At 43.6% G+C, this 12,500-nt stretch overlaps 1 protein-coding gene across 3 annotated transcripts in view; it reads right to left on the minus strand.

Annotated features, from left to right (window-relative positions):
• The window catches only part of LOC106589972 (uncharacterized), a 230,297-nt gene that overhangs the window by 130,908 nt on the left and 86,889 nt on the right, over positions 1-12,500 (minus strand). For all 3 annotated transcript variants that reach the window (XR_014383054.1, XM_082970596.1, XM_082970595.1), the window contains exon 5: positions 6,099-6,635. Coding sequence is in view for 2 of the 3 variants with exons in the window: in XM_082970596.1 (XP_082826722.1) it covers positions 6,099-6,635 (537 nt within the window). In the remaining variant the exon portion in view is untranslated. The remainder of the gene's footprint in view (positions 1-6,098; positions 6,636-12,500) is intronic.

Raw genomic sequence — 12,500 nt, forward strand, 5'->3', positions numbered from 1 at the left:
ACTTTTTCTTGGAGAAGCTGGTATTTGGTTCTTATTGTTGGAGAAGCTGGTATTTGGAATGGGACTGGTACATGTTGTTGGAGAAGCTGGTATTTGGAATGGGACTGGTACATGTTGATGGAGAAGCTGGTATTTGGAATGGGACTGCTACTTTTTCTTGGAGAAGCTGGTATTTGGTTCTTATTGTTGGAGAAGCTGGTATTTGGAATGGGACTGGTACATGTTGTTGGAGAAGCTGGTATTTGGAATGGGACTGGTACATGTTGATGGAGAAGCTGGTATTTGGAATGGGACTGCTACTTTTTCTTGGAGAAGCTGGTATTTGGTTCTTATTGTTGGAGAAGCTGGTATTTGGAATGGGACTGGTACATGTTGTTGGAGAAGCTGGTATTTGGAATGGGACTGGTACATGTTGATGGAGAAGCTGGTATTTGGAATGGGACTGCTACTTTTTCTTGGAGAAGCTGGTATTTGGTTCTTATTGTTGGAGAAGCTGGTATTTGGAATGGGACTGGTACATGTTGTTGGAGAAGCTGGTATTTGGAATGGGACTGGTACATGTTGTTGGAGAAGCTGGTATTTGGTTCTTATTGTTGGAGAAGCTGGTATTTGGAATGGGACTGCTACATGTTGTTGGAGAAGCTGGTATTTGGAATGGGACTGGTACATGTTGTTGGAGAAGCTGGTATTTGGAATGGGACTGGTACATGTTGATGGAGAAGCTGGTATTTGGAATGGGACTGGTACATGTTGATGGAGAAGCTGGTATTTGGAATGGGACTGCTACTTTTTCTTGGAGAAGCTGGTATTTGGTTCTTATTGTTGGAGAAGCTGGTATTTGGAATGGGACTGGTACATGTTGTTGGAGAAGCTGGTATTTGGAATGGGACTGGTACATGTTGATGGAGAAGCTGGTATTTGGAATGGGACTGCTACTTTTTCTTGGAGAAGCTGGTATTTGGTTCTTATTGTTGGAGAAGCTGGTATTTGGAATGGGACTGGTACATGTTGTTGGAGAAGCTGGTATTTGGAATGGGACTGGTACATGTTGATGGAGAAGCTGGTATTTGGAATGGGACTGCTACTTTTTCTTGGAGAAGCTGGTATTTGGTTCTTATTGTTGGAGAAGCTGGTATTTGGAATGGGACTGGTACATGTTGTTGGAGAAGCTGGTATTTGGAATGGGACTGGTACATGTTGATGGAGAAACTGGTATTTGGAATGGGACTGCTACTTTTTCTTGGAGAAGCTGGTATTTGGTTCTTATTGTTGGAGAAGCTGGTATTTGGAATGGGACTGGTACATGTTGTTGGAGAAGCTGGTATTTGGAATGGGACTGGTACATCTTGATGGAGAAGCTGGTATTTGGAATCGGACTGGTACATGTTGTTGGAGAAGCTGGTATTTGGTTCTTATTGTTGGAGAAGCTGGTATTTGGAATGGGACTGGTACATGTTGATGGAGAAGCTGGTATTTGGAATGGGACTGGTACATGTTGTTGGAGAAGCTGGTATTTGGAATGGGACTGGTATATGTTGATGGAGAAGCTGGTATTTGGAATGGGACTGGTACATGTTGTTGGAGAAGCTGGTATTTGGTTCTTATTGTTGGAGAAGCTGGTATTTGGAATGGGACTGGTACATGTTGTTGGAGAAGCTGGTATTTGGTTCTTATTGTTGGAGAAGCTGGTATTTGGAATGGGACTGGTACATGTTGTTGGAGAAGCTGGTATTTGGTTCTTATTGTTGGAGAAGCTGGTATTTAGAATGGGACTGGTACATGTTGTTGGAGAAGCTGGTATTTGGTTCTTATTGTTGGAGAAGCTGGTATTTAGAATGGGACTGGTACATGTTGTTGGAGAAGCTGGTATTTGCTACTTGTTGTTGGAGAAGCTGGTATTTGGAATGGGACTGGTACATGTTGTTGGAGAAGCTGGTATTTGGTACTTGTTGTTGGAGAAGCTGGTATTTGGAATGGGACTGGTACATGTTGTTGGAGAAGCTGGTATTTGGTTCTTATTGTTGGAGAAGCTGGTATTTGGCATGGGACTGGTACATGTTGTTGTAGAAGCTGGTATTTGGTCCATGTTGTTGGAGAAGCTGGTTACTGGTCCCGTATGTTGGAGAAGCTGGTATCTGGTACTTGTTGGAGAAGCTGGTATCTGGTACTTGTTGATGGAGAAGCTGGTATCTGGTACTTGTTGATGGAGAAGCTGGTATTTGGTACTTGTTGTTGGAGTAGCTGGTATTTGGTACTTGTTGTTGGAGAAGCTGGTATCTGGTACTGTATGTTGGAGAAGCTGGTATCTGGTACTTGTTGTTGGAGAAGCTGGTATTTGGTACATGTTGTTGGAGAAGCTGGTATCTGGTACTTGTTGATGGAGAAGCTGGTATTTGGTACTTGTTGTTGGAGTAGCTGGTATTTGGTACTTGTTGTTGTAGAAGCTTGTATCTGGTACTTGTTGTTGGAGAAGCTGGTATTTGGTACTTGTTGTTGGAGAAGCTAGTTCTGGTCCTGTATGTTGGAGAAGCTGGTGTCTGGTACTTGTTGTTGGAGAAGCTGGTATTTGGTACATGTTGTTGGAGAAGCTGGTATTTTCTACTTATTGTTGGAGAAGCTGGTATCTGGTACTTGTTGTTGGAGAAGCTGGTATCTGGTACTTGTTGTTGGAGAAGCTGGTATTTGGTACTTGTTGTTGGAGAAGCTGGTATCTGGTCCTGTATGTTGGAGAAGCTGGTATTTGGTACTTGGTACTTGTTGTTGGAGAAGCTGGTATTTTCTACTTGTTGTTGGAGAAGCTGGTATTTGGTACATGTTGTTGGAGAAGCTGGTATTTGGTACTTGTTGTTGGAGAAGCTGGTATTTGGTACATGTTGTTGGAGAAGCTGGTATCTGGTACTTGTTGATGGAGAAGCTGGTATCTGGTACTTGTTGATGGAGAAGCTGGTATCTGGTACTTGTTGTTGGAGAAGCTGGTATTTGGTACTTGTTGTTGGAGAAGCTGGTATCTGGTCCTGTATGTTGGAGAAGCTGGTATTTGGTACTTGGTACTTGTTGTTGGAGAAGCTGGTATTTTCTACTTGTTGTTGGAGAAGCTGGTATTTGGTACATGTTGTTGGAGAAGCTGGTATTTGGTACTTGTTGTTGGAGAAGCTGGTATCTGGTCCTGTATGTTGGAGAAGCTGCTATTTGGTACTTGTTGTTGGAGAAGCTGGTATTTTCTACTTGTTGTTGGAGAAGCTGGTAACTGTTACTTGTTGTTGGAGAAGCTGGTATCTGGTACTGTATGTTGGAGAAGCTGGTATTTGGTACTTGTTGTTGGAGAAGCTGGTATCTGGTACTGTATGTTGGAGAAGCTGGTGTCTGGTACTTGTTGTTGGAGAAGCTGGTATTTTCTACTTGTTGTTGGAGAAGCTGGTATCTGGTACTTGTTGTTGGAGAAGCTGGTATCTGGAACTTGTTGTTGGAGAAGCTGGTTTTTTCTACTTGTTGTTGGAGAAGCTGGTAACTGGTACTTGTTGTTGGAGAAGCTGGTATCTGGTACTGTATGTTGAAGAAGCTGGTATCTGGTACTTGTTGTTGGAGAAGCTGGTATCTGGTACTGTATGTTGGAGAAGCTGGTATCTGGTACTTGTTGTTGGAGAAGCTGGTATCTGGTACTGTATGTTGGAGAAGCTGGTATCTGGTACTTGTTGTTGGAGAAGCTGGTATCTGGTACTGTATGTTGGAGAAGCTGGTATCTGGTACTTGTTGTTGGAGAAGCTGGTATTTGGTACTTGTTGTTGGAGAAGCTGGTATCTGGTACTGTATGTTGTAGAAGCTGGTGTCTGGTCCTGTTGTTGGAGAAGCTGGTGTCTTGTCCTGTTGTTGGAGAAGCTGATGTATGGTACTTGTTGTTGTAGAAGCTGGTATTTGGTACTTGTTGTTAGAGAAGCTGGTAGCTGGTCCTGTATGTTGGAGAAGCTGGTGTCTGGTCCTGTATGTTGGAGAAGCTGGTATCTGGTACTTGTTGTTGGAGAAGCTGGTATTTGGTACTTTATTTTGGACATACTCTACAGTGAGCCTTCACAGATGCAGTTAGCATATCTTACATCTTCTTCGAGTGCATAAACAATGAATTCGATTTGTAACCCACAGAGATGCAGTAAAACAAGCCTGTGTGGTAGACAGCTACAGATACATAATACTGAGTAGGTTTATACTGTACGAGTCATTCCACAACAGAAACACAGATACAGTACATAAATACTGAGTAGGTTTATACTGTACGAGTCATTCCACAACAGAAACAACAGGCATCAGACGGGATGCTGAGTTAGCTGACCGCTACAGAGAAGCTTTAGAGAAGCTTTAGAGAAGCTTTAGAGAAGCCCTCCGTAGTGTTCAAGTTTCCCACCACCCATTGGCCTCACTGAGCACCAGACCTACGGTACCTAGAGCCAAACAAACAGAAGCCAGAGAATCACCCAATCAGACAATCTAACCTGGATAGTTTGGGAAAGTGGATCCCAACCCACTACTGGCGAGAAGTAACTCCTGTTGTCATCAATGCGTAACCTGGGCTAAGGCTGTCTGAGGTGTTGATTCTTATTTAACGCGCAGTTAAAGTTCAGCGGATAAGGTCATTCATTGCTTGTTGTCAAGTAGGTTAAAGGGACGAGTGCCACACAGCAGGCAGATAGATCTCGGTCTTACAATGTCAATACAGTGGAGCTGGCTGAGGACACAAGTCAAAACAAGTGGGCTCTCCTAACAAATCACAGCTAACAAGCCTATTGGTCCTCCTAACAAATCACAGCTAACAAGCCAATTGGTCCTCCTAACAAATCACAGCTAACAAGCTTATTGGTCCTCCTAACAAATCACAGCTAACAAACCTATTGGTGCTCCTAACAAATCACAGCCAACAAGCCTATTGGTCCTCATAACTATCACAGCCATCAAGCCTATTGGTCCTCCGAACTATCACAGCCAACAAGCCTATTGGTCCTCCTAACAAATCACAGCCAACCAGCCTATTGGTCCTCCTAACAATCAAAGTCTACAAGCCTATTGGTCCTCCTAACAATCACAGCCAACAAGCCTATTGGTCCTCGTAACAATCACAGCCAACCAGCCTATTGGTCCACCTAACAATCAAAGTCTACAAGCCTATTGGTCCTCCTAACTTTCACAGCTAACAAACCTATCGGTCCTCATAACTATCACAGCTAACAAGCCAATTCACATTGTTTCATTTTCATCTGCAGGTGACGACAAGGCCCACTATAAGGGCTTGTCAGTAAGTATTTCACTGTAAGATCTACACCTGTTGTATTCCACACATGTGACAAATACTATGTGATTTGATATTGTGCCAGTACTCTGCCCAACACTACTGCTTTGCCACAATGATTCTTCCTAGTCCAAATAGACTGAGTACCACAGCTCTACTGACTTATTCGTAACGTTCTCAGACTGGGGCCAAAACAATGACATCCAAAACAACATCATGAGTTAGTGAATACGGCTCTCTACTGGACTGAGTGTACCAAACATTAGGAACAACTTCCTAATATGGGCATGGACTCTACAAGGTGTCGAGAGCGTTCCACAGAGATGCTGGTCCATGTTGACTCCAATGATTCCCCACAGTTGTGTCAAGTTGGCTGGATGTCCTTTGGGTGGTGGACCATTCTAGACATACTCGGGAAACTGTTGTGTGGTAAAAACCCAGCAGCGTTGCAGTTCTTGATACAAGCCGGTGCGCCTGGCACCTACTACCATACCCCCGTTCAAAGACACATAAATATGTTTTATTGTTCATTCACCCTCTGAACGGCACACATACACAATCCATGTCTCAATTGCCTCAAGACTTAACAATCCTTCTTCAATCTCCTCCCCTTCATCTACACTGATTGAAGTGGATTTAACAAGTGACATTAATAAGGGATCATAGCTTTCACCTGGATTCACCTGGTCAGTCAATATCATGGAAAGAACAGGTGTTCTTAATGTTTTGTCCACTCCGTGTATGTATGTGTATATATATATATATATATATATACAGCATCTACAATGGTACACTATAGAGACTATACTGTAGGTGTCCATACCTGGGTGTGGATTCACAGGGTATGGGGGTGGAGGTGGAGTCCTTCCCAGGGACTGGAGGTCGAGGGAGGGAGGCCGGGGCTTCTGCCGGGAGGTCAGAGAATACAGCTGTAGAGGTGGTGGTGTCCTCCTGACTCTCAACGAGTGGAGGTGGGTATGCCGGGGCTGGTGCAGGGTTGGCCGGGGCTGGTGGGGCCTGGTCGGGTAAGGCTGGTTCTGGGGATGCTGGTAAGGCTGGTTCTTGGGGGTCGGCTGGGGCTGCTAGTGGGGTCCGGGGGGATGCAGGTGGGGGTGTCTGGGGCTCAGCAGGCTCAGGGCCTAGCCTCTCTGGAGGAGTAGGGAAGTCTTCCTGAAGGTAGGTAGGGAGGGCAGGAGAGAACTGGAAGACTTCTCCAGGAGACGTGGGAAGAGGTGGGAAGGAGGCAGTAGGAGGGGATGGGGAGGAGGCAGGAGGAGGGGGTGGGGAGGAGGCAGGAGGAGGGCGTGGGGAAGAGGAGGTGACAAGGGGAGGCTCACTACTCACCTCAGTCAGGGAGGACCTGGAAAGGGACGGAGACAAGACAGGGTTAACAAACATACACACAAACATATACATATCATTGTTGGTTGTTTGGTATATTATGGTTTGGTACTATACCGAACAACTATACACAACAACCATATTCTACCATACACAACAACCGTATTTCTACCAAACACAACAACCGTATTTCTACCATACACAACAACCGTATTTCTACCAAACACAACAACCATATTCTACCATACACAACAACCGTATTTCTACCAAACACAACAACCATATTCTACCATACACAACAACCGTATTTCTACCAAACACAACAAACCAACTTTTATCTGATTCTGATCTCTCAGAATGTGAGCAGAGCGAAGCTGAAGCGAGGAGCGGAGCGTGCCCCAATTTGACTGGAGCGAGGAGCGGAACGGAGCGTGCCCCAATTTGACTGGAGCGAGGAGCGGAGCGGAGCGTGCCCCAATTTGACTGGAGCGAGGAGCGGAGCGGAGCGTGCCCCAATTTGACAGGAGCGAGGAGCTAGTTTCCTGGATCATCAGCCTTCTCACCCACTCCAATTTCTTTCCAGTAGAAGCCAATTTATCCCTGAACCAAAAATGTGGTCAGAGGTCCCGTATGGAGGGTGTGACGCCTCCAGAGGCCAAATTGAGCTCCGTACTGCATCGCCCTGCGCCTCCCAAATGTTGTACCAATTTGTAGGGCTCCATATAGAGCCACATTCATATTTCTTTTCTTTTATTTCACCTTTATTTAACCAGGTAGGCTAGTTGAGAACAAGTTCTCATTTACAACTGCGACCTGGCCAAGATAAAGCAAAGCAGTGCGACAGAAACAACAACACAGAGTTACACATGGAATAAACAAGCGTACAGTCAATAACCCAATAGAAAAAAAAAGAAAGTCTATATACAGTGTGTGCAAATGGCATGAGGAGGTAAGGCAATAAATAGGCCATAGTAGCGAAGTAATTACAATTTAGCAGATGAACACTGGAGTGATAGATGAGCAGATGATGATGAGCAGATGATGGTGTGTAAGTAGTGATACTGGTGTGCAAAAGAGCAGCAAAGTAAATAAAAACAATATGGGGATGAGGTAGGTAGATTGGGTGGGCTATTTACAGATGGACTATGTATAGCTGCAGCGATCGGTTAGCTGCTCAGATAGCTGATGTTTAAAGTTAGTGAGGGAAATGTAAGTCTCCAGCTTAAGCGATTTTTGCAATTCGTTCCAGTCACTGGCAGCAGAGAACTGGAAGGAAAGGCGGCCAAAGGAGGTGTTGGCTTTGGGGATGACCAGTGAGATATACCTGCTGGAGTGCGTGCTACGGGTGGGTGCTGCTATGGTGACCAGTGAGCTGAGATAAGGCGGAGCTTTACCTAGCATAGACTTATAGATGACCTGGAGCCAGTAGGTCTGGCGACGAATATGTAGCGAGGGCCAGCCGACTAGAGCGTACAGGTCACAGGGGTGGGTGGTATAAGGCGCTTTGGTAACAAAACGGATGGCACTGTGATAGACTGCATCCAATTTGATGAGTAGACTATTGGAAGCTATTTTGTAGATGACATCGCCGAAGTCGAGGATCGGTAGTATAGTCAGTTTTACTAGGGTAAGTTTGGCGGTGTGAGTGAAGGAGGCTTTGTTGCGAAATAGAAAGCCGATTTTAGATTTGATTTTGGATTGGAGATGTTTGATATGAGTCTGGAAGGAGAGTTTACAGTCTAGCCAGACACCTAGGTATTTGTAGTTGTCCACGTATTCTAGGTCAGAACCGTCCAGAGTAGTGTTGCTAGTCGGGCGGGCGGGTGCGGGCAGCGAACGGTTGAAAAGCATGCATTTGGTTTTGCTAGCGTTTAAGAGCAGTTGGAGGCCACAGAAGGCCGCCTACAGGGAAAAAGAGGGAGAAGCATCGGGGATAGTCGCATTAGAAGGGGTGGGAGATGAGGAACTGTTGGACGGACAAGGAGGCGTGGCTGAATTAAATAGGAATCCTAACTTAATGAAGTGGTGATTAAAGAGCTCAGCCATGTGCTTCTTGTCAGTAACAACCACATCGTCAACATTAAGGGACATGGGCAGCTGTGAGGAGGAGGGTTTATTCTCTAAGTCTTTAACCGTTTTCCAGAACTTCTTGGGGTTAGACCCACAGAGAGAGAACTGCTCCTTAAAGTAACTAATTTTGGCCTTCCGGATAGCCTGAGTGCACTTATTTTTCATTTGCCTGAACGAGAGCCAGTCAGTCTGAGTATGAGTGTACCGAGTCTTTCGCCAAATGCAATTCTTGAGGTGGAGTAACTCTGCAAGATCACGGTCGAACCAGGGGCTGAACCCGTTTTTAATTCTCATTTTCTTTATGGGGGCGTGTTTGTTAACAATACAACTGAAGATATAAAAAAAAGAAGGTCCAAGCATCTTCGACAGAGGGGATCAAGCTGATTCTATACCATTTAACAGAGGGGATCAAGCTGATTCTATACCATTTAACAGAGGGGATCAAGCTGATTCTATACCATTTAACAGAGGGGATCAAGCTGATTCTATACCATTTAACAGAGGGGATCAAGCTGATTCTATACCATTTAACAGAGGGGATCAAGCTGAATCTATACCATTTAACAGAGGGGATCAAGCTGATTCTATACCATTTAACAGAGGGGATCAAGCTGATTCTATACCATTTAACAGAGGGGATCAAGCTGATTCTATACCATTTAACAGAGGGGATCAAGCTGATTCTATACCATTTAACAGAGGGGATCAAGCTGATTCTATACCATTTAACAGAGGGGATCAAGCTGATTCTATACCATTTAACAGAGGGGATCAAGCTGATTCTATACCATTTAACAGAGGGGATCAAGCTGATTCTATACCATTTAACAGAGGGGATCAAGCTGATTCTATACCATTTAACAGAGGGGATCAAGCTGATTCTATACCATTTAACAGAGGGGATCAAGCTGATTCTATACCATTTAACAGAGGGGATCAAGCTGATTCTATACCATTTAACAGAGGGGATCAAGCTGATTCTATACCATTTAACAGAGGGGATCAAGCTGATTCTATACCATTTAACAGAGGGGATCAAGCTGATTCTATACCATTTAACAGAGGGGATCAAGCTGATTCTATACCATTTAACAGAGGGGATCAAACTGATTCTATACCATTTAACAGAGGGGATCAAGCTGATTCTATACCATTTAACAGAGGGGATCAAGCTGATTCTATACCATTTAACAGAGGGGATCAAGCTGATTCTATACCATTTAACAGAGGGGATCAAGCTGATTCTATACCATTTAACAGAGGGGATCAAGCTGATTCCATACCATTTAACAGAGGGGATCAAGCTGATTCTATACCATTTAACAGAGGGGATCAAGCTGATTCTATACCATTTAACAGAGGGGATCAAGCTGATTCTATACCATTTAACAGAGGGGATCAAGCTGATTCTATACCATTTAACAGAGGGGATCAAGCTGATTCTATACCATTTAACAGAGGGGATCAAGCTGATTCTATACCATTTAACAGAGGGGATCAAGCTGATTCTATACCATTTAACAGAGGGGATCAAGCTGATTCTATACCATTTACCAGGGGGGATCAAGCTGATTCTATACCATTTAACAGAGGGGATCGAGCTGATTCTATACCATTTAACAGAGGGGATCAAACTGATTCTATACCATTTACCAGGGGGGATCGAGCTGATTCTATACCATTTAACAGAGGGGATCGAGCTGATTCTATACCATTTAACAGAGGGGATCAAGCTGATTCTATACCATTTAACAGAGGGGATCAAACTGATTCTATACCATTTAACAGAGGGGATCAAACTGATTCTATACCATTTAACAGAGGGGATCAAGCTGATTCTATACCATTTAACAGAGGGGATCAAGCTGATTGTATACCATTTAACAGAGGGGATCAAGCTGATTCTATACCATTTAACAGAGGGGATCAAGCTGATTCCATACCATTTAACAGAGGGGATCAAGCTGATTCTATACCATTTAACAGAGGGGATCAAGCTGATTCTATACCATTTAACAGAGGGGATCAAGCTGATTCTATACCATTTAACAGAGGGGATCAAGCTGATTCTATACCATTTAACAGAGGGGATCAAGCTGATTCTATACCATTTAACAGAGGGGATCAAGCTGATTCTATACCATTTAACAGAGGGGATCAAGCTGATTCTATACCATTTAACAGAGGGGATCAAGCTGATTCTATACCATTTAACAGAGGGGATCAAGCTGATTCTATACCATTAAACAGAGGGGATCAAGCTGATTCTATACCATTTAACAGAGGGGATCAAGCTGATTCTATACCATTTAACAGAGGGGATCAAGCTGATTCTATACCATTTAACAGAGGGGATCAAGCTGATTCTATACCATTTAACAGAGGGGATCAAGCTGATTCTATACCATTTAACAGAGGGGATCAAGCTGATTCTATACCATTTAACAGAGGGGATCAAACTGATTCTATACCATTTAACAGAGGGGATCAAACTGATTCTATACCATTTAACAGAGGGGATCAAGCTGATTCTATACCATTTAACAGAGGGGATCAAGCTGATTCTATACCATTTAACAGAGGGGATCAAGCTGATTCTATACCATTTAACAGAGGGGATCAAGCTGATTCCATACCATTTAACAGAGGGGATCAAGCTGATTCTATACCATTTAACAGAGGGGATCAAGCTGATTCTATACCATTTAACAGAGGGGATCAAGCTGATTCTATACCATTTAACAGAGGGGATCAAGCTGATTCTATACCATTTAACAGAGGGGATCAAGCTGATTCTATACCATTTAACAGAGGGGATCAAGCTGATTCTATACCATTTAACAGAGGGGATCAAGCTGATTCTATACCATTTAACAGAGGGGATCAAGCTGATTCTATACCATTTAACAGAGGGGATCAAGCTGATTCTATACCATTTAACAGAGGGGATCGAGCTGATTCTATACCATTTAACAGAGGGGATCAAGCTGATTCTATACCATTTACCAGGGGGGATCGAGCTGATTCTATACCATTTAACAGAGGGGATCGAGCTGATTCTATACCATTTAACAGAGGGGATCAAGCTGATTCTATACCATTTAACAGAGGGGATCAAGCTGATTCTATACCATTTAACAGAGGGGATCAAGCTGATTCTATACCATTTAACAGAGGGGATCAAGCTGATTCTATACCATTTAACAGAGGGGATCAAGCTGATTCTATACCATTTAACAGAGGGGATCAAGCTGATTCTATACCATTTAACAGAGGGGATCAAGCTGATTCTATACCATTTACCAGGGGGGATCAAGCTGATTCTATACCATTTAACAGAGGGGATCGAGCTGATTCTATACCATTTAACAGAGGGGATCAAACTGATTCTATACCATTTACCAGGGGGGATCGAGCTGATTCTATACCATTTAACAGAGGGGATCAAACTGATTCTATACCATTTAACAGAGGGGATCGAGCTGATTCTATACCATTTAACAGAGGGGATCAAGCTGATTCTATACCATTTAACAGAGGGGATCAAGCTGATTCTATACCATTTAACAGAGGGGATCAAGCTGATTCTATACCATTTAACAGAGGGGATCAAGCTGATTCTATACCATTTAACAGAGGGGATCAAGCTGATTCTATACCATTTAACAGAGGGGATCAAGCTGATTCTATACCATTTAACAGAGGGGATCAAGCTGATTCTATACCATTTAACAGAGGGGATCATGCTGATTCTATACCATTTAACAGAGGGGATCAAGCTGATTCTATACCATTTAACAGAGGGGATCAAGCT

This window comes from Salmo salar, chromosome 28 (assembly GCF_965601325.2).
Source record: "Salmo salar chromosome 28, fSalSal1, whole genome shotgun sequence".
Taxonomy (NCBI): domain Eukaryota; kingdom Metazoa; phylum Chordata; class Actinopteri; order Salmoniformes; family Salmonidae; genus Salmo; species Salmo salar.